We start from the raw sequence: 23,265 nt of genomic DNA, 5'->3' as shown, positions 1-23,265 counted from the left end.
AAATTTCACCACTACAGGTGCAGCTATGTATCACCTTTGCTGTTTCAACAGCAGCTGTTGAGTAGGCCTCTCCCTAAGAAGCAAACCCCCAAGTGATTTTTCTCTCCCTGGCAGCATTACATGATTCTTCCCCCTCCGTACAGAAGCAGCTTACTGGGAAAACCCCAGCGCAGAGCCCAGCCTGCTCCAGCAGGATCCGAGCTCATGCCAGGGCTGAAGGCAACGCTTGCTGCAGCAAAGCCGCCTTCTTCCCGGGGCTCTGCCAGAGGTCCAGCTTGCGAGGAGTCGGGCACAACACGGAGCGCATAGATTTGCAGATGCAAATCCCACCACGTTTCCAAGAGCATGATGATTAACCTGTTCAGCCAACGGAGCCACACACAGTAAACATTTCCAGTCTGCTGGGAAATGTTTTAACGGATATTTTCTTTAGATTTTTCATAACTTAGAAGAGTTTAACTAACGTGTAGGGACAAGACAAGAACATCCATGCATTGCCATGGGTTTCTGTCCCACATCACAACAACGTGGTGCCAGGATCAGACCTCCCAAAAGCCAGCAGGCACCGTTGCTGGTCCTGGTCCAACAGGCTTGTACCAGCAGCGTAAAATTTCTTCCAATCTCAGACTTTCTGGCTCCAGAGGCAGTTCCTGCAAGCTCATTCTCCTCTCAACAGAGAACGTCTCTTTCCTTTAACGCTAGCCAGGCGGGACACCAAATACAGCCCAACCTTTACCCACAGCCATGTCTCTCACCCAACGAGGGTACAAAGCCACGACGCCACTTAAGAATGTAGGTATCTGTATTTGCTCCCATGTCTCATTACATTTTCCAGTCTAACCCCAAGGCCTTTTGTTTCTTGCAACAGTGCCATTGGATTTATTGCTATAGACAAGTTCGGTAGATACTTCCCATAATAATTAGCCAGAGCCCAGCAAAGTCTCAGTTCTGCGATTCTCTCACGCACAGTTACTTTGGATGCTACCTCAGTTCACTGTGCCAAAAGCTTTGAGGCTTCCACAATCAATCAAGTGACCCAAGTCAGTCACTCATGACTAGGAAAAGGCACATTTCTCCTTTCTCACCGCTGATGCCAAGTGGCTGAGACAACCCCCTCCTTTCTGCCACCACCATCAGCCCATTCCACCAACCACCCAAGCAGCAAATCCAGAGCACTCACAGCATTAGCTGTGCCTGCACCTTCCCCTTCCCTCTCCCAAGATTTCTGGCTGCCACAGTGGTGAGCAGCACTGGTGGAACACAGGAGACAAGCAGAAACGGGGGCATACAGAACATGCACCCCGATGGGACCCAAGGAGGGGAAAAAAAGAATATCCCTCTCCCCACACCCAGAGATTCGTGTTCCTCTAGCGCAAGGAAGGACCAAAGGAGGAGAATGAGATTATTTAGCTACTCCCTACTTATTAAAGAGCACAGGCCACCACTACAAAGCAAAGCAAGTTTTGGGAACTTACATGCTCATAAACAGGAAAGCACCACTGTGTTAAATCCAAAACAAAAAATAACACAACAGCCGTCCTGAGTATTTCTACCACTCCAGTGCAGGAATCTGCCCATCAACCCTGCAATTTCCAAAGAAAACAGAGGCAGGCTAGTGATAGAATTAAGAGCAGAGGCTGGAGGATGAATGCTGCAGACAACTAGGTTCTTCATGGGCACACTCTCCAGGCTGACCCCATCAGATCCTATCATGGTGATGCTCTGTACCTAGAGCCGAGCATTAAGAGGTCCAAGACAGGGCATCCTCCAGACTAACAAAGGCTCAACTTTTAAACAAAAGAAAAGGCCCCTACAGAACAGCCCAGCTAATCATCAGTCTGACAAGTAGACTCTCCATGCCCCTCAAGGGAAACCTCTGTGCTAAGTAATCATGCACAGGTACAAGCTAAAAAGTTTGCTGGAACAACCACCACTCATTTGGCTACTCCCGTACAAGGCTACAGAACCCAAAGGCAGTAACTACAGATTGCATTATGCAGCTGCCAAGCAGTTCAAATCACTCTTACAGCAGGTCTCACTTTTTAATCACCTCGATTATAAATGCAGGAATTCCCACCCTGGTCAAGCCAAGCTTCACTTGAGGAAATTGTCCTCTGCTCCTGACTGAACCCTGCTCCTCAAATGGTCCCTGTACTCCTACAAGTTGCTCCCTCTCTCAGGATTTGCACTCCAGGGCTGTGCCGTTCCCTCCCTCCCCGCCAGCACTAACCCAGCACACACCACCCGGGAGGGTCAGGCCTCCCCCCAAAAACCCCAGCGCAGGAACAGCCAGGGTTCTCTACTCAGACACCCTCATCCCACACCCACTGCTGCTCTGAAAACAGCTATTATCTGTCCAGAAAGTGCTTAGATTAGCACCCATTACTAGCACTAGGAATATGAATGTTGTTAAACCAAGAACACAAAATAAAATTAAAGACAAGGTATTACAATGGGCAGGAAGACTTGAAGAGACTATTGTTCATTTAAGCACTTCTTCTCTTCCTGTATTTTTAAACATTTAGAAGTTGCAGTCCAAATAATTGCTTGTCAAGACATTATTTGGGAGAATAACTGTAGCTATTAAGCAAACTGTGTAATTAGGTTACTAAAAATATAACATCATTCTGAAGCCTTTGAGAGAGTAGACCTCTACCTAACGTAAAATCATCACAGCTTCATTTTCCTCCCTCTCCTGGCTTGAGTCCCAAGTCACACGTCCTAGCGACCTCTCAGAAGTCGGCTATGACGACATACATGGTTTGCTGGATGAGGAACCGTCGCTCTGAACTCCTGGGCAGGTAAACATGACACTTCTTTTCAACTCAGAAAAGCACATCCAGTAATCCAACAGGAAAAGAAAAACTCACAAAGCCAAAAGCTACAGACAAAAACTCAAGCTCTCCAAGCCTGGCATTCCCTTCTGCCTAAGGTGGTGGGTTCAGGACAAGGAGTCTCCGGTTTTTCCGGGGGCAGGGTGGGAATCCACACCCCACAGCTACAACTCTGCAGGCCAGACCCATCTCTGGGGGAAGAGAAAGAAAGATCACTGGAAGCTGTTCAGCAGAAGAGAGCGCACGTTATGCAATTTCCATTTCTGCTGACAAACAGCATATTTATAGGACAGGTAAAATAAACTACGTCGCCTGCAAGGCTCAGCAGCCTGAAACCGGGAAGCTAATAGACCCAGAGGGCAAGGAATTGGTTCCTGGTGTTTGCAAATGGGATGTCACAAAAATGAGACAATTAAATTTTAAAGCAGTAGGGAAAACAAAAGAGCAGGAATCACAATAGCCAAGTCTCATAAAGAGCTGCTTCTTGGGTACAGGAAGATAATGACGCTAACCATTTTTCTACTAGATGGCAGTATAGTGTCACACTATATAAAAGGAATTCTAGAAAGAAATTGCTTTCTATTTCAAGTGAACCTGTGCTTAGACTTGACTTCAGATAGCATGATATATAACAGTACCCTCATTGTAAGGGGACCTCATTAGTCTAACAGCGCAATAGGAGCGATACTTTCGTTTCTAATATCCCAGTGAAGCAACGTGAAAAGACACTAAAACCCTGAGCTGTTCTGCTACGCGGTACCGCTGCATGCGCAGCCACGGACAAGCTACTCAGCCTGTTACAACTGAAGGTCTGCTGTAATCAAACAGCTCCAGGAGCTGGGGAAGCAGGTCCTCACTGCTCAGGAGAACAAGCCAGCTGGGCTTTTCAAAGGCAGGGACAACATTTAGGCAACCACCTAGCTACGGTCAGGAGAGGTTAGCAACTTCAAAGGAAGGTGCAGGGATGAGGAGAGCTGCGTCACTAAAATTCAAAATGCAAACACAAAATAAACAAGGTTAGGGCTGAAGGACGATGCAAACATTTGCAGGTAACGTTCAGCCATAAGAGTAACCTTTACTTTGCAAGGCCGCCATCCGCATAAGCTAAACTTCAGATGTAACAAGACAGAGCGGCTCACGAACACTCCCAGAACCAGCATGAATTCCTGGCGTACACAGAAGCTACAGCACGTGTACCCGGGGAGCTCAGCGCAACGAGGTGATTCGCCAGCGATGGAAGAGCGCTGGGGGAAGCTTGCAGGCGGCTGGAGGACCCTCGCTCCTGCGGGAGCCGTGGAAGAGCCGCCCCGGGGGGTCCCCGAGCCGTGGGGCTGCCAGGCCTGTTGTGTGTCACCGTGCACGACGCTCAGGACTGCTGAGGGCCGGACTCTAAGTCCTGGGCTTTCCCCACCAGCAGTCACAGTCGCCACAGCCTGCGGGACATCATTTAAAACACCTCACCCGCAGCGGAGCGGGGGTCGGGGTTTGTGTGCCCCGCAGAGCTCAAGGCACGCTGCACCCACCACGGCAGCCCCGGGCCGGTTTGGCTCCCGGAGCCCTCGCTGCACCCCGGTTTGCAGCCTGCTCCGTGCCGCGGTGCTCGGTACCGACCGAGCTCACAACCCGCCCCCCCTCACCGCAGCAGCAGCCCCGCCACGACTGCGCCCAGCGGGTCCATCGCCCATCCCGCCGCCGCCGCCCCGGCGCCCTGCCACCGCCACGAGCCGGGGGCGGGCTCGGGGTCCACGGGAAGCCCCCCGGGGAAGGCCCGGGGCCCCCCCACGGCCTCACCTGGAGGGCCGGAGCCGCACCTCCTTCTTGCTGTCCACCACGGAGGGGACGCAGTTGGTGAGCTCGGTCCAGTCGGCGTGCAGCCCGCAGCTCCAGCCGGTGGAGAAGCGGGAGAAGAGCCAGGTCTCCCGCTTGCCGGGCCGGTGGCAGGTGCACTTCTTCTGCCCGGCGCGGCACTCGCAGGGCTGCTCCAGCTGGATGTTGCGGACCAGGTGCCGGCCGAAGGTGGTGCCGCCCGTCTTCTGGATGTGCAGGAAGACGATCAGGTCGTCCCCCTTGATGTTGAAGTCCACCCGCCGCAGCAAGTCGCCGGCGGAGAAATTGAAACGGGGAACGAAACGCGCCGGCGTCTCGTCCTCCGCCCGGTACGGGTCGGCGGCGGCGGCGGGGCTGAGGGCGCGGAGCCGCAGGAGCTGGCACTCGGTGCCCGGGCAGACGTACTGCAGCACGATCACGGCGAAGAGGAAGAGCATCACCAGCGCCAGCAGCACCTTGTGGGACCGGTCCTCCATCGTCGCCAGGAGCGCCGCGCATCGCCGCCGCCGCTCACAGCCGCCGCAGCAGCCGCCACCGCCGCCGCGGGGGGCCGCCCCGGCCGCGCTGCGCCGCCATCGCCCCGCCGCCGCCGCCGCCGCCGCCGCCGCCGGCCCTTCCCGGCAGCCCCCGCGCTGCCTCCCCTCAGCGCGCCCCCGCTCCGCCCCGCTTCGGCCACGCCCTCTTCGCCTGGCCACGCCCCCTCCGCCAGGACTGTCCCCCGCCGCGGCCTGTGGGGTAACGCGCCGCGCGCTGCGCTCCGCACGTGGCCGAGCCGCCCTGCACCGGCACCGGCACCGGCACCGGCACCGGCACTGGCACCGGGAAGCTGCGGGGCCGGCGGGCTCTGCGCTGCACCGCGCTCCAGACATGGCCCGGCACCGCAGTGCTCTGCGCTCCGGCTGCGGTGCGGAGCGGGGTGCGCGGCGCTGAGCCGTGCTGCAGCCGTGGCCCCGCACGGGACGCGCTGACCTCTGAGTACGGCCCGGTACCGGGGCGCCCCGTGCTCCTGCCGCGGTGCCGGGCTGCGCGGCAGGCTGAAGAGTGCCACGGCCTCAGAAGTCCGCGTATGGCCCGACAACCATTCCCACACTGCCTGAGCTCCCTTTGGCAGCAGGTTGTCCAGGGTGGAGGCGGCTGTTCCAGCAGGGAACGTCGGCGTTCATGGCAGCAGCATGCCTGCAATGCCACACGCAGCCCGTCTGGTACAAAACACCAGTTTTCGATAACACATCCACCACGCACACCTCCAGCGCAGGCCCCACCATGCACCGAGCTGCGCTTTCTCTCCGCACCACACGCTAACACCCGGTTTTGGCGGGGGGCATGAGTGCATTGACTGCTTTTCTTGACGCTCCGAGTGGTTTCAGTTGATTCAGGTATCATATACGTGCTATCTGTGTCAGCATAGTTCGAAACCCCTCTGCACAATGAGAGTGTTCTGCAAATAATAATAGCAAGGACTCTGTGGGTTTATCTCTGATTAAAGTCCTTCGTACATTTATATGCAAATTACCTTCAGCCCTTCGGCTCCTGGTGTAGGAGGCCTGGTGGACGGGACCGCACCGGTGCTCACCCCTGGCAAGCTGCGAGCGTGGCTGCAAAGCTGCTGTTCACCACCCGCCATTCTGCAGGGCCACCCACCCGCCGCGTGCAAACGCCCGGCAGGGCCGGGGAGCGTAGCGCAGCAAGCGAGCCTGGGTTTTTTCTTTCCTTCTTGGGTGCAACGCATGTTGTGGCAATTAATGTCTGGCAGAACTGCAGCTTTGCAAGTGACTTAGAAAAAGCAAATAAAAAAATGAAGCTTCTGGCTAAAGGAGCTTCTGGACACCCCATCCCCGGTGTCCTCTGTCCTTCCAAGGAGAAGCAGGCGGGGCAGGACCTGGGGTCTGGCCACCCCCAGTTTAACTGATGTGCTCCAATGTTTAACTGGTGGGCTCAGCTACAGACCTTACACAGAGGTGCTGCATCTTGCAATGCCCCTTCCCTCTCACTAACCCGTGATTTCAGGTAGGGCTGGAAGTGTCCGAGCTTCACCTTCCCCTCCGGAGCAGGGGAGCAGGCGGAGGGAGCAGTCCTCCCCAGCACAGCACCTCAGCTTTCGTTCCCCCGTCGCTTGTGATGCCTCCGTTTCTCTGCCTGGCCAATCAGCCAAGAGCCCAGTTTTCTAATATGCACAGCAGACAGCAAAGAAAATAATTTGAAAACACTTTCCCAGACCTTTATCCATCATAAAAAGAAAAAAAAAACGGCCTGCCTCCTTTCTCCTTCTCTCACAGCAATTCACTTTAAGTAATTTCACCAGGTACGTGTGGTGTTTGGTGGGGATGTCTTTATGGTTTTCATCCTTGAGCAACCTATCCTGTCTTTCCTATTTTTTTCCAGTTGTGTCTAATATCTCGAAAACATTTACACTCACAATAATAGGCAATTTTATCACAAAGATTCTAGGCATGAGAACTACTGAGTTAATTCGCTTCTGTTTATATCTGTATCTCCAAAATGAATGGATTGCACTATTTAATGAAAATGCTGTGTTCTGAAATTCAAGCCTTAAAATTATAAAGATGTTTCTATGCTTTATATCCATCAGTCTCTCACAGTCGTTTGTATAAAAAAAAATACGCTTGCCTCCAGCTTTATTTATTTTACATTATGAAATAACAAAGATGTGTGCTGGGTTAAAACCGATCCTGAATGCTAATACATGAGAATTAAAAGGAGAGAATAATGATGGCCTAATGTCTACACTAAATTAATATATACTATAAAAGATATGATGCATACTGGGTTGGTGTTCCCAGCAGAGCCATTATTTTGGAATGGGCTAAACAAACAATGATCATCCTTTCACTGATGAGTGATGGTCTCCAGTCTGCTGCCTTCTCACCCACGGTATGTAAACGATGCTCCCTAGCTTTGATCCAGGGACACAAAACATTTGCTTAGGCACTAAAGAAATGAAAATCGCCCCAATGAGATAAAAGTAGGACAGAACAGAGAGTTGTTAAGGTTTTACAGCATGGGCAAGTTTTGAGGGCTGGCGTGGCAGCTGGTTTAAGTTAAGAGGTCAAGCAAAAAATACTTAGCGCCTAGTAACGCCAGCGGAAAAAAAATCTCTGCCTTCTTCCCGGCACATGATATTCCCACAGACCCCAAACACACGGTCCCTGTTCCCGCTCCCCACACACCACCCTTCCCCTCCGCTGACGCAGCGGATCCCCCCCACCTCCATGTGTGCGTGCATAGCCATGCCTGGACGAGCACATGGATATGGCCACTGCTCCTCTTCTCTCCCACCTACAAACATCCTCTCCTGCTGGTTGGTCCCCTCTGCCCCCCACCCCATCAGCAGCTGCCCCCCCCCGCACAGCCTCCCCCAGCGCCTCCAGCCCCAGCCCCTTCCTGCTGCTGCGGATGCGACAGCAGGGTCAGGCTGAGCTGGCGCAGGATCTCGTCTTGGGCTGACCCCCCCTGAGCTGGCGCAGGATCTCATCTTGGGCTGACCCCCCCTGAGCTGGCGCAGGATCTCATCTTGGGCTGACCCCCCCTGAGCTGGCGCAGGATCTCATCTTGGGCTGACCCCCCCTTATTTACCCACTGAAACGTTCAGGAAGGTGGGGGTTTGTGTGCAAAGGCACCAGGTATTTGCCCAGAGACAGATCAATACAACACCTCGTGCCTCAAGACCTAAATTGATTTTTGAAACTATTGTTAGCTCTTCATGCGGGACTGATCATCACATGCCCGTCTATTTTCTGAAGACCTTTGCTTCCACAGCATCTGAATTTCACCTCTGCATTTGGCTGGCAAATGGTGACTGCTTGGCCCTAACAAAAAGAAAACACACATCAGCTTTGAGGTAAGCAAGCTGTCGGTGTGTAAAACTGAGCTTTATTAGGCATTAACACCTCCAGCTTATTGGAAGGATCAAGGTTTCACGTTGGTTCAATCAGAGCAGCTCCCAGCATCCGCTGCTCCGCAGAGGCACGGGCAGGGGTGCAGGCAGCCGTGAACCCCCTGGGCAGAGAGGCAGGACCGGGCTGTGGCAGCCCCAGCCAGGGCTGGATAACCCCGACTGCTGGGGCACCCGCAGCTGCTGGGAGCTTGAGGTCTTTTTCAAATCAGAGGGGAAACTATATTTGCACAATAGCACAATTAGAATAACTTGATTAAAAGAAATGCAAACGAGCCATTAACTTTGCTTTGCTAAATCTCCTTGTAATGTGATTCTTCTTACACTACCTGTGCGGGAAGGGGGAGAAGGTAAATGAAATAACTACAGAAAAGCCTCCCATGTCATGAAAATAGCATATTTACTAAAATAACAAACACAACCGCCACCAGCCCAACTGCTGCAGCTTGCTTTTATGGAATTGCCTCTCTCGACTGGAGTGGCCGGTGGCTGAATAGGTTTGTAGCCAGGACATTCAAAACCACTGTTCCCATCGTGGTTCCTCAAAGTGATGGAGTGGATGCTCCAGCCTTGTCCTCCAGTGCCACAGAAGGACCTCTCCCCCCACCACTTCCACAAGACCTGTGCAAACCCAGTACTTTGATAGTTTTACTTTGTTGGGGCTGGATAAAATTGGATTATGGAGTCAAAAGATATCACTGGGGGACAGGCAGCGTGAAGACACCACTCTGTTCCCTGAGGAAACAGGGCTTAGAAAGAGCGGAAAAGCACAGAGCAATGAGATGGTCGTTGCACGGGAGGAGAAGTAGGGCCGAGAGCAAGGAAATGGCCAGCAAAGGACCAAAGAAATCCTGTGGTGGGAGAGGGACAAAAGCTCTGCTAGCACCTCACAGAATAATCTAGAAAAAGGGTATGCAAATGAGCAAAGGCATGGAGCAGCGGGGTGATGAGTAAAGCTAATTAGAAAATGAGGCTTGATTATTCATGGACTTGACATATCAGAGAGCAGCTAATCAAAGGAATAATACAAGCTTGCATATTCTTTGTAATGGGGGCATCAAAGCCTTGCTTCCCGTCACTATGGCATCACCGCCGCTCATTCCTAAAACCAAGCACACTTGATGCAAGCGTAACATCTCGCTCTGGATCACGCGATGGGTCTTGGAGAGTCTGAGGTGTCCAAAAGCACCTCTGTTTCTTCCAGCTGTTGAACTGATCTAGCAGTTATCTCTACTTACCGATCACTGATCTAGCAGTTATCTCTACTTACCGATCTTGCCTTCCTGAATACAAACATTGCCCAAAGCTCTTTGGGTGTGTGGGAAACTGGGCAGCTTTTAAAAGCTTGAGTCAAAGACCGGGAAACTCAAGGGACCCACCTTGCAAGATAATTGCAAGATAATCCCTTACGGTTTCATTTTGCTGCCGACTGATCGCTAAATAAACTTTGTAGAAATCGCATATGGGAAGATGGACTTGGTGGGAGGTATTTGCACAGTACTTGCCGGGTGCAGAAAGCTTTCAGAGGTACCGCCTTCCCAACACATGGATTCAGAAACTGTCCATCTAGGCTGTGCATTGCAGCAAATCTTGGATTTTCACCATCGGTTGAAGCCAGACAAGAGGCAGGCTAGCTTTCGAGTTACAAGTATCGGCAGTTATTTCCATTTCACATCTAGATCTCGGTACTGTAAGAGGTTTTATGGGAGGACCTGATGTGGGGCTGGCATCTGGACGTGTACCAAGCTTCTGGGCAACAGTCAGAGAGTGAATAAATGATACTGTCCCATCGCCACTGATTCTTATCCCAGCATGAAATTGGCTGAGAAACTGCTGAAACATCAAATTCCCTTTTGATGAGGACAGCTTGGGACAACTCCAGGGAACAGGATCCATGGGGATGAAAGGCCTCTTTCAAGTATGCCTCTGAATCAGTGGGAAAAGTGAGAAGTTGGGACCGCTCCTGCCACTGTTTTCTTGTCTGAATAATTACAGTGATGGGTATATTAACACCATCTGGCATTAAAGCCAAAGAGCAACCAGGCATTGAAAGAGATTACTGGTGAGGGCTGTGAAGCACCCTTCTGGAGGTGCTTATGAGCAGATTAGGAGGGACTAGAAATGGTGTGAGCCGGCGAAGCCCAGGGCTGCAGGCCATATGGTCCAAGGGACATTTTGTGCCCACTTCCAAGATATATAATGCAAACCTGGTGTATCTGACCTACTTTAGAACAAAACCTGCAGCATTTGCCCCATTAAGGTAGGTAAGAGACTAACTCAGATGATGTAGAGTGCAGCCGTGGTTTCACGCTGGGAAGAAAGGCTGTTAAAGGACTCACACAAATATTTGTTGCATCTTCCCAAAACCAAGGGGGAAATCATTTCACACGGCCCTGAAAGGCCCATCATCTGCGCAAAAAGACCCGGTATTACCTAACGCTATCTCAATAGGTAGTCCGTATGGAGTAAATACAGTAGGATTTGGTCCAAAGGCATTCAAGAAATCTGAAAGGTGAAATCTGCCCTTCACAGTAAAATAATTCCAGTTTAATTACACTGGCTTTGAAATAGATTTAGTTAAACTGGCACCACCCTTTTGCCTGGACACTCTTCAATCCTAGAGTAGTTAATATCGATTTAACTTAATTTGGTGTCATTCTGTGTGCAGACTGCATCTGGGATGCTGTATAAATATTTGCTTATTGAAATTGATGCTGAATTCGGGCAACGCAGTCTTGTGGGATTAACCTGTGTGAGAGGGGATCAGATACAGGAGCAAAAAAAAAAAAAAAATCGCAGGAATAAGTCTTAAATATCTACAGATGATTTCATGCAATTACCTCACTTGTAAAATGAATGCAAGAATAAATGAAGGTGAAGCAAAAAGAACCCCAAGCATTACCAAATAATAATAAAAAAGAAGCTTTGAGGTCAGCTTCTTCCCGGAGTCTCCAGAGCAGCAGGGCTGATGAATCTTCAGGGAGTGATCTTACAGTCCAGTGAAACAAAGAAACGCGTGTTTCACAGTGAGATTTTGCAAAAGCAGATTTACCAGGGATAGCAAATAAATAATTCACAGTTTCTGAAGACGTGAAGATAAATTTTCTTTCCTTTATTTCAAATCTAGTTCTGCCAGTTGCAAAAGGCCTACAGCAAACATCCCCCTGCAAAACAAAAACGAGGGACAAAGCAAGAGTTTCACTTTCCAGTTATGTGCAAAAGGACTCCTAAAAAAGAAAAAGCTCACCTTTCTCGATAGCCCCCTCCTCCGCCACCACAAGTCCACAGGGAAACAGAATATTTGTGTTATATTACACTGAAACTTCTGGAATAAGAAAACAAAAATCAACATTTAAAATCTAGATGTCACCGCAACAGAATTCAGTAGACAATCCACAGCTGGGCTGGGTGGAAATAAAGAATATTGAGCACAGCAATTTCTTTTTGTTTCCCGAAAACACTTAGGGTTCATAGCATTACAACACTTTGCAATAACTAAAAGAAAACCGGGGCAGTATGAATTTATACCTCCTGCGTCTAAATTCTAGCCATTGGGTCACTTGGCCTGGGGCCACGCTTGCCCAGGGCGCTCGTGGCCAGCCCTGCATTTGCATTACTAAAGGCACAGGCTGCTCTTTGGATCCCGCTTTGTGGGAGATGCTGCCAGTCCTGCATGTGCCTTCGCTGCCACTTCACCAGATTAAAATAGTAGCAGCTATTTTAATCCGCTGCTGGAATACATCTGAAGAAATTCCTTGCAATCCCTTTCTTCTCTTCCCAGCTGGCACAGAGCCGCGTGGCAGGGAGCACACGTGCAGCTAAGCGTCCCCTGGCTGCATCCATCCTTGCCTTGGACAGGAGAGGTGGATGTGGGGGTACCCGCTCCATGCTGCGAGCACCCCTTCGGCCGGTGCGGACTGAGCTGCATGGAGCCACCATCCCTGGAGGTGTTCAAGGAACGTGTGGACGTGGCATTGTGGGACATGGTTTAATGGGCATGGTGGTGTTAGTTGATGGGTGGACTTGATGATCTCACAGGTCTTTTCCAACCTTAGTGATTCTGTGACTGGCCCCATCATTGTCCGAGCCTCCTGCTCGGCACTTTGGAGTAGGTTTGGGATGCTGCAGGCCCCTGAGAGGGACGGCTGGGGACCAGCAGCAGCCCCACCACAGCCTCAGCTTCCCCTTGCCCATCTGATGCCAATGTCAGCAATTCAGCCTCCAGGCTGAGGGCTGCACAGTCAAACATTTGCCATGTAGATTGTAAAATCTAGCCCAACACTGCTTAAATAAGAGAAGCTAAAAGATGACCGCCTCTTTGTCTTGAACCTTTAGTAATTGCTAATTGATCTAATCAGAAAATACATGGGCAGAGGAGAGAGGGTTAATGCTTTTGTTCCTGCCCTGTCACAGGCGGCAGGGGCCACTGCTGTTGTGTGTACACTCTATTATACACAGATGCTGTGCATGCACTGGATTACTGTAGCAAAAATTACCTGTGCAAAGAGATGGTAAAGATAGCTATTATTTTAATGCATGGGGCTGATTCTACTCCTTTTCCTGCTCATCTTTCCCTATTAAAGATAAGCAACACATAACAATATCGTCCTACACACTAAGGGGTGTATGACGGCACCTCTCAGCATCAAAATTCAGCAGATGTCCTACCAGGAAATGCATCCTCCAACTGCACAGAGCTTTTACGGACCTGCATAGGTCCCAAGCAATATTTTTATATAGCAGTGGTAAATTCTTGCAGTTGTTTGTGTCTGAAAATACTCGGGAACAAATTGATATGTTTCTATACACTCTTCCAACCTGCCTGATTGATGCCTGCTCGTAGTTTTAGAGGGCTGATCCTGGACAGCTTCAGACTCAGGGTCCAGCCTCAGAGACAGAGCTCCCAAAGCAGAGTCTGCTGCAGCCAGCCCCGCGGGGAAGCCTTGACGCATGACAGGTTCTCCTTGAGATTACTCAAGGGTCTCCAGGATTACTCACTCTGCCCCATAGGACTTTCGCCAAAATGCATTTCCCCAACAGACCTGCGCCTTTACACATTTTTGGGAGCAATCCACCATCTCTCTCCATTAAATAAAAGATTAAAGCACACATTGGGTTATAAACTCTGCCATGTCTTTGCTTGCAGTCCCTACCTAGCAAAAATCTCTTGACCAAGGAGACTATCTCCACTTGCCACCAGCTGTTGGACCAGCTCTGTGGGTTTACCTGAGCTGAGGAGTTCCAGGAGCTCCCTCAAATTCTGAATTTTCGAGAGACTCTGGTTAAATTAATCTGCCAGAGACCTGGGACCGCCAATGGGAGGCTGTGACACTATGCAGAACACTGTAACAACCGGAAGAAAAATAACTTATCAAAAATATTATTTTCTGTCATGCAAAGAATCAAACTTTAAATGATCCCATCTGTCACTTTCATCTGCACCCTGTTCATTGGCTGGATTTTGCTCATTAAGATAAATTTCAAGCCAACACATCATTTTTACCTTCAGGGCTTTGATGAAATGTAGTGTTTGGGACTTCCTCCCCTCCTCCATTTTTGACAGCCGTGTCAGAGGAATAAGTGTATTTCTCTTATGCTGCTTTGCAATTGTATGGAATGGCTTTGACCTTCCAAAAGAGAAAAACACTACATTCAAATTCCTCCTCCTTTCCCCCATGGGACTAGGAGCTGGCCAAGCCCCTCCAATAAAAGTTTCCCTTTCGACCTTGCATCGTAAAACCCTCTTTTCTTTATTACTCCCTCTCCTCAAAGCTTCCCCAGCAAACCTCTAGCCCTTTCAAGATGTGGGCTGGAGAGCTTCTGTGTTGTGCAAATGGTTAAAATGTCTTTGTTTCTTCCCTGAAAAGACATAAAAGAGGTTTGTTGGATTCCCTACCTCATAGCAAAACACAACTATATATACCGTGCACTTTGCATGTTACGGCTCCCCATGCTTTCAGCCCCAATTACTTATTTTACTGTAATTATGCATTGGAGTGGTTTCATGAGGGATGTGATAAATCATCCGCCGCTTAAAGTCTTTAAATCAAGACTGGGTGTTTTCAGTGGGGTCCTGCTCCGTGTCTGGAGCACAGAGAGACTCTCAGTGCATTTACAGGAGGGTATATAATCACATGGTCATGGTCAGCCATGGTATTGAGGAATCAGGGGATGGGCGGGATGGCCTTTGTCATGCAGGATGTAGGATTAGTTGGACTTAATGGTCTGTTTTGGCCTTTAAATCTATGAATAGGGAAAAGGAAAGAGAAAAAACAAAAAAGAACAAAAGTCCCTATTATAGCCAGCATGTTTCCGCCTTCTGAAAGCGCAGCCAGAGGGACTGCAGGCAGCTGGGGCTGGAAGTGAGTGCTGGGGAAAACCAAGGGCACCCCTGTGCATCGTCCCCTGCACCCAGAGCCCCCACAGATCCCCCAAACAGCCCCTTGCAAGCAAACCCAGGAGCCCAAACCCACTGGGATTTGCTGATGTCTTGCAGAAAACAGCAGACATGAGGACATGCACTATGCTCAACTGATTTTCAATTTTTCCCCCCCTTGAGGTCATTTTAGGTGTTCCAGAACTAGAAATCTAATGCTTTTTCTATTTCTAAATTAAGCTAATTAAAATTTTAATCTGGTGGACATTATCTTATTGTATAATTAGAAGAGCTTATAATGTGGTGGTTTGGTTGGTACCAATCTTTTTTGCTTTAAATCGTATTTCATTAATTGAACAGAGCTTAGATAGGTGCTTATAAGGTAATAAGCTAACTATCTGTTCTTAACAAAATACTCCATTTTCCCTTGCAACTGTACCTGCTCTGAGCCTACATGCTTTATGCAATAATAGCATGGGAATTTCGGGGACTACAGGCACCCCTCGTAGATACTGGTGCAGACTGACTCCATGTAGCCAACACAAAGGCTCCTCTGTGGAAAATGGCAAATCCAAACTCTACCCACTGACAGGCCGATATCATCTGCTTAACCGTGGGCTATTGCATAATTAATTACTCCCAGGTCTTTATTAAGTCCCAAAGAATCTTTCTATAGACTAGACTGGTATTACTCTGCCATACATTTTAGAGAGATTACTGTTAATTAAACTCGTCTCCATACCTAAAACTCAGCTAAACCCTCTATTGTGCCAACTGCTGTCATTTCAGACATGTAGGACTTCCAAATTCCCATAGAAATAGGAATGGATTAAAATGATCTACTCAGATATAAAACAATTTAAGAAATAAGTTGATTTTAAACACCTCCCACAGTGCTCTGTGCAGAGCGGGACTGGGGAGCTGCCCTGGGCGCTGGCAGAGCCCTTCCCACAGGTTATCCGTCCCACCGGGAGTCAACTTCCCTCCGGGACTATGGACCCGGTGCTTTCCAAAGACACTAAATTCCCTGAAAGCGTAAATAAAATGTTAAACTACAATTTATCTACTCCTGGGGCTAAGGCACCCGCACCAGTGAACGTAAATCACTTGGAACATTTATGATCTACTGACACATTTCCCTCCTAAAATAGGAGCCTGACACACGTAAATCCTCACAAATGCTTCTCCGGAGCAGAGCCGAGCAGCGGCACAGGCGACACGGAGGGTTATGCTGCACCGCTTCCCATAGTCCATGCTGTGCATGTGGGGGCACCAAGGATGCTTGCCAAAACGAGGGTGCCATCCCCATCCCGTTCACCCCAGCACATCGCCATCCCCGGACATGGTCACCGAATCTGCAAGGGAACCTGCACAACGCCAAAGACCGATGGGCCCGTGGATGGGTCGAGGCCTCTTGCTGCTACCACAACCGAAACAGTAAATAATTATGTTAATAATGAGCCAGACCTTCCAGTTGGCCAAGTCACAGTAGCTGGAGTGTTTGCTGTCAGTAAACAACTTCAAGGACAAAAAAAAGCAACTTTTTATCAAAAAGAAACAGCTCCATGCAGCAAGCATCCCCTGGATAAAAATGGCTATTTTTTCCATAAGAAAAGCAGAAACCAATTCAGGTATAAAAAAAATCTTGTTTTTCTGCAAAACACACACAAAAATCCTCACAAGAGGGTTTGAAAACACTGTTTGTTCATTTCTCAGGTAGCAGCTTCTTCTGAAAATATGGAGATTTTTAGTAGAAGGTTGCAACTGAGGTTAAAAAAAAAAAAAGAGCAATTTCCACCCTGGTCTATTGTCAGCTCCCCTTCATGAGCTGGTTTGGGATTAACGGTATGACAGCAGCTGCCTGCCAGCCCACAGGTTTCCGACAGAGACTCCTCTCCCAGGAGCATCCTCCTCCACAGGGCGCTCGGCCACAGGGAGCGGGGGGCACATGTGGCGCTGGTCCGGGCAGGCAGAGGTGAGCTGTGCAGCCCCATGGCCTGTGTCAGGGCCAGATCCGCCGCCCTGCATCGCTGCTGTAGGATGCATCACCCAGAAGACCAGCCTCGTCCAACAGTCATGTTGCAAAAAGCCCTAAGGGCTGCCCAGACCCCAAACACAGAGCTCTGTCCATAGGAGATCCAGAGCCAGTTGCTGCAGCCAAACTGCGCACGCAGGAACGGGAGCCCCATGCACTGCAGCCCTGTTAGCTAGCAGAGAGCCATTTAAGTCTGCAGCGACACGGAGCTCACACCATGGAAGCGAGCCATAAGGTGCAGCATGCCCAGAGCAAGCCTTCAGCTTGCAACGCTGATTTAGGCAGAGCGCGTTGCTGGAAGCCGGGGAAGTCCCAAGAAGCTGCCATCTCACAAAGCTGGGCTCAGGTGCTCACCTGCTCTTTCAGGTCTGGTTTGGAAATCAGCACAAAGTTGCTCCGCCGCTCCAAAACAGGCAGCACTTAAGCGGAATCCATTTCCTAACCGATAATTCATTTCCAGAGAAGTCAGTAACTCTGTGCAAGGCGAGTCCCAGCAGCCCTCTCTGTTTAATTTGCGCACTGGTTTTGTTCAGGACGCGGCCCCTGCGTTGCCACCTCTCCGACACTGGCATTTTCCAGGCTGGCAGCCAAAGGGATGCTTAGGCAGACATTCATGCAGACTGAAAGCTAAAGCCAGTTTGCATTACATTTGCTCCAAGAGGGGCTGGATGGAGGGCAGTAGTTTGCATCTAGGCAAGGGGTCTGAGCCAACACATCACTCAGACATTGAGTTTTGTTTTCAATGAGTGTACTGTCATGCTCATGGCAGGGAATGGTCTCTGCTGATACCAGACCCTCACCTCCCTGCACCCTGAGGTGCATCTCTCAGCAAGGTGATGACGGCTCAGTCTGCACTTTCTTGACAGTTAAAAACCAAGGTGTATTTGATATGAAGGGGAGTGTTTGCACCCCATCATATCACCCTTCTTGAATACCCTTTAAGGATACGGAAGCATGGGATCACAGCAGTATCAGTGGGAAGGGATTTCTAGAGCCTCTCATCAAACCTCACCCTCAAAGCAGAGCTATCACCAGAACTTGATGAGCTTGGCCATGGCTTTGTCTAGCCAGGGCATGAAAACCTCCCAGGACACGAATGCGACAACCCCAGCAGGTGACCAGGGGTGCATCTTTCTCACGGGGAAGAAGTCTTTCCTGATGTCCAGTTTGAGCCTCCCAAGCTGTCATTGCCCCTTGTAACATCATTTGCCTTTACGAAGGTGGTTTCTGCTCCATCATTTCTGCAGCTTCCCTGCAGGTAGCTGTAGGCTGTTGTTAACTCACCCCTTCACCAGTCCAAACCAGCTCAGCCCCATCAGCCAGAGCCTTGCAAGGTAGGCATCCCAAGCCCCTGAATATCTCCGTAGCCCTCCTCTCCAGTTTCTCCAGTTAAACTGGGATCAGTTTAACTCTGTGCTTCACAACATACATCCCGTTCCCTCTGAGCCAGCCAAGCAAGGACTGCCCCGGGCCACCACTGAGGGTGACAGAGGGACCTCCCACATGTCTTCTCTGACAGAAGCACTGAGGCACCCAAGTTAAGCAGGCAGAAAAGAGAAACCATGCAGTTATGATTTATCCCATTCACTGAGTTGTCTGAAAGCTGCAGCTTGGATAGGCATTAAAGCAGCTACAGTGTTGGTGGCTCAGCAGATGTTCACTATTTGGTGGCATCCAGCTACGTCCTAAAGCCTTCGCAGCCTCCAGCCTGAGTAAAGTTCTCCCTCTCCACTTAACTGCTTAGTTTACATGGCAAAACAGCTCTCCCAAATATTCTTGCAGCACATCAAACAATCTTGCTGTCGGGCCTCAAATTTCAGTGTGATTGGTAATCAGTGCATCAGCCATCAGAAGTGGGTTATTAAAATATCTGTCATGATGAACAATGTAAAATAAATGCAGATAAATTGTATTACTCTGGGTCATTTAGCTTTAAGTGCGGCAGCCTCTGTGTTTTTTTGCCACTTAAGTGATATGCAGCATGAAACAGCACAAATAAATACAGATGTAGAGAACATTAGATACACTTTGTAAGAGCAAATTATGCACGTTCACATTTCATTCTTGTTAGATCAAAATTAGATGGTTTTCCTCCATTATCTCAGTGGATACACTAAAAGCCAGTAATTTATGAAAGAAACTGGTGTGAATGCTATTATAATTGATTAACCTAAGAGACTGGTGACCTACTTATAGGTATACAAATATGATTATAATTGTGCAGTAAGTAATTGAATGTTCTGCAGGACTTCTTTATAATGTGACTGTAATGCATAAAAACAAGAGGGAGACAAAAGGTTTCAACCCTGTGCAATGTGCTGAGATCCTAGGAGAGGTGCTGAGTGCTTCCTGCTCCTGTCAAGGTGACTAGGTGTTGAGACCTTGCAGAATCAACCCCCTCCCGAACAGCAGTGTTTCCCTTGGACAAAAGGCTCCAGCTCGCTTTGTGGCTGGGATAACTTTCGACACACTGAGCAGATCTCATCATCTGCGAGATGCTGTATGCAAACCCCTTCCAATTCATCACTACTGGAGCACCTTCTCAAGGACTTCCTTTGGGTCAATAAAGGGGAAGAGGCAGGTCCAGACCAGAAACCATGCAGCTGCAAAATGAATCTATGGGTCCATATTTCTGAACCACCCTTTTGCAGCAGGACTCAGCACTGCTGCAGTGGGTTTGGGTATCTGCCAAACCTCAGGTCTCTACCAGCTGTGACTGAGAGTCCACCACTGCTGCTGTGTCTGCTAACGGGTATGAGTGTCCGTGTTGCCTGTGTTACAGTCACAGGCGGGAGATAGCAAAGAGCAAAAGCATCTCACTGCCTCCAGTGGTTTGCAATCCACATACAGCACAAGGGGCAACATGTAGACAGTCCCCAAGCACTGGAAGCTCATGGGTTGAAGCCCAAAGACCTTACCTAGACCATGCAAACGGCTCTAACCCTGCAATCCCAGGCAACGCTCCTTGCTAATTAAGGCTCCCAACACCTCGGCAGTGTGCATCCTGCTGGACTGTGTACCAGCATCACCCAGCCCACAGCTGCCTAGAGGCTCTCACGGCATTATTATGTGTCACAGATTTTCCTGTATCTTTTGCTGCCAGTCACTTCCTCCGACTTAATTTGTCTGAACTCCTCTGCATGGACACGGGCGGCAGAGCTAACCTCTGACAATGACACACACTAGCTCTCTGCAGAACAAAATTCTAGATTTCTAATTTGAATGACTAAATATACTGAAGCCCAGTGATGAATTATTTAAAATCTATACAAATTCTGATGCTACACACTGAATTAGAGACTTGAATGCACCTCTGCAATCGTGAGTCCCTCAGCCTATAGCTACATCATGCAAAAGCATCCATTTAAACCCCCTGGGATAAACGATCTGTTACAATTCCCTGGACTGGAAACCCTGGAGATGATGCGGGAGCCAGGACTTGCTAGGATGGGACTGAGTTAATTAGCACTGTGTCTGAGGAGAGCTGTAACAGCATAATGAAACAAATAGAATAAAAGCAGTCTAAAGTGACTCCAGTGGATTGATGGGCGCTTGCTACTGACTGTGGTATGGTCAGGATTGTACCCATGCGCACAGGGCGATGCATTTATCATGCATTGCTCACGCTGGAGGAGGTGGATGGGGAAGAGGGTGCTGGCAGGGTCATTGCAGCCCTGCAAGAGCTTTCTGGTATGATGTGTGCTCAGAGCAGAAAGGCAGGAACCATTGCCAGCAGCCCCTTGCTGCCACAGCAAACCTGGCCCAGCGTCAGCCCTGCTTGTGGGGAGGCAAAGCCACCAAATCCTAAGTCCTCATGCAGGGTGGGGTCAGGTCCTGCACACACTGCTCCTGCAGAAGCTGAAGGTATCCCACCGCTGGTGAGGGGCCCTGGGAGGGCTTACGAGACTCCTACCCCCTCTGCACCCTGCCCCAGCCTCTTGTCAAGCACGTGCTGGCGATGGCCTCACTCTGCCCTGTAGTAGGGTAGTACGAGCACTCAACTGCGAAGCCACAGTCATTTAGAGCACATCCCAGGGAAAAGTTTGCGTCCCACCTCCCAAGGAGTTACCTCTAAGCTAGGCATGCAAGTGACTGGATGAAGATGGCCGTGTTTGACTTCCACATCCATCCTTTCCGATGCTGACAGCCACCAAGGGAAGACTGACAGGTTCTGCTTTTTCAGCGTGTTTTGCATTCTTTGCGTATTCAGTCATCTGGAAGAGGAATACATTGGCCCCAGTAATGCTGCTTTTGAGAGAGATGCTGGCTTCTTCGGAGAAAATAGTTCAGGGTATTTTTACAGTAGGCATAAAGATACTGACACTGCCTGTGTGGATAGTTATCATCCCTGGGGCCAATAAAGAAAGTGTAAGGAAAAAAAAAGAAAGCCACAAGTTAAACCCATACTTTACAGCAATCAGAGTCTTCCTTTTAATTTTTAAACTTCTCAGACTCTAGCTTCCACCAAAATGAACCAGTAAAGGATAAACAGAGCTGCCAAGCTGCACTATTTTGAAGCAGAGAGATGACTCCAAGCTTGGCCAACTATTCTGACTGCCAAACATAATATACGCTAAAATGACAAAGCATAACAATACAAAGGATCACGTACTGTCTTCAGTCCATATACAGCCCTATATCTATCTCTACCACAGGGAACTGGAGCTGTGCCCAGCAGTTGTATCTAGTCCTGAACATTGCCTATCTACCAAAAACTAGAGAGAACTGCTGGGGACAGATAGCAGCTATTAGCCAAGCTAGTGAAGTGATACCTGCAGCTTTGCTTAAACAAGAGTAGCATAAATAAACCCAGCCTGGTTTTCTTCATAGCCAAACCCTACGTCACTGCTGCAGAAGCATTTCTGTCGTGGCTTTGCCCAACCCACTATTGCTCAAAGAGGCAGGAACAAGCCCGACCCACACAAGCCCCATAGGAACTTCATTGCTCCAGCACCATGACATGTATCTTTTTACATAGCTTTTCCCCATCCCTACCAGAGCAGCAGCAGTGCCAAACCCCCAGCTTCTGTTTGCCCCCTTCATTTCATACCTCTCCTCCTTTCAGTTGCAGCTCTACAAGTCCAAGTGCAGGGGCACACGTGCTAATATGAACTGTGGGACCAAACGAATCCCTATAGGTAGCACCTGTGCCCCTCTCATTCCCTCCACATACATCAGCTGCTTTTCCTTCCTAAGCATTGCTTGGAGTGAAGACAGTCCTGCAGTGAAATAATCCCAGCTTCAAGCCTATTGCAGAAATTAAAAAATTACTTGCTTCTAGTTGGATGCAAGGCTTACTAATTACCCACCAGCATTCGGGTGGCAAGTTTGCCACATGAATAATTGCGTGTCCACAAAAGTGTTCCACTGGTAGGGTTATTAGCAGAAAAACAGGAATTCAGTTGGAAAGCATTAATAAACCTTGAAGACAACAGCTATTATCGTGATTGATCCACTATCCAAGTGAACACAACTCATGCAGGATGGAGGAGCAGAGGCTATTGCACAGGGAAGGTATGCTGAGAGGTGGGAAGGAACACAGGGTTGTTGTAGGGGTCAGGGATAAAAATTGGTACTGTCAGGTTCAAAAGCATTTAAAAACCCCACACATCTTTTCCAAAGCTGACTCAAAATTAGATTATTTTAGTAGTCTGCAGCATTTGCTACTCAGGCTGTTGCTTGTTTTTCTTTTATTAAACATGGGCAATGGAAGTAGAAGAGGTCTGTGTGTGTCCCAGGGCGATTTCTGTGTTTGGTCCCCAGGACCAGCAGATGCTGCAATGTAGAGACAGCAGACGCCCCGAGACACAGACCCAAATGTGCCTGGTGCACCCGTGCCTCTGCCTGAGGGGAGTGATAAAATCACCAAATTGCTTCAAGGGCTGAAAGAGGATTAAGGAGAGAACCGAGTTGCCCGGGAATTTCTGCCCCAGCCTACTGGGGCTGCTGCAGGGCTCTCCTGCCCATGAATAGCTGCGCATTGGGAACATCTCTCCTTTCTGCTTGTGTGTCCCAGGGGTTTGTCCTTTGGCACTCACTGGAGTAAGTTTTCAGTCTGTCTGGGTAATGACGCTGGTAAGGAAAGGAGAAGGTGAACCTCGGCTGGCTTGTCTGGCATGTTAGGAACACACACACCTGAAGCATCGTGCTCTTCTGCAGCTCCTTTTGCCTCCCTGGAAACATCCTTTTCTGCAGGGCTATTGCATCCCTCCTAGCCTTTGCAAGAGCTGAATGGAAAACCTACGGCCATAGGGCAGACAGAGCACTGGGAATTCAGGTC

General features: G+C 49.4%; 1 protein-coding gene across 1 annotated transcript in view; it reads right to left on the bottom strand.

Annotated features, from left to right (window-relative positions):
• Positions 1-5,158, bottom strand: part of HS6ST2 (heparan sulfate 6-O-sulfotransferase 2) — a 133,942-nt gene extending 128,784 nt beyond the window's left edge. The window contains exon 1 of the mRNA XM_059824414.1: positions 4,626-5,158. Coding sequence (XP_059680397.1) covers positions 4,626-5,137 — 512 coding nt within the window. The 5' untranslated portion in view covers positions 5,138-5,158. The remainder of the gene's footprint in view (positions 1-4,625) is intronic.
• Positions 5,159-23,265: the final 18,107 nt, after the last annotated feature.

The sequence above is a fragment of the Gavia stellata genome, chromosome 14 (assembly GCF_030936135.1).
Source record: "Gavia stellata isolate bGavSte3 chromosome 14, bGavSte3.hap2, whole genome shotgun sequence".
Taxonomy (NCBI): Eukaryota; Metazoa; Chordata; class Aves; order Gaviiformes; family Gaviidae; genus Gavia; species Gavia stellata.
Note: the sequence above shows the minus strand (reverse complement) of the source record. Positions and strands in the feature narration are given on the sequence as shown.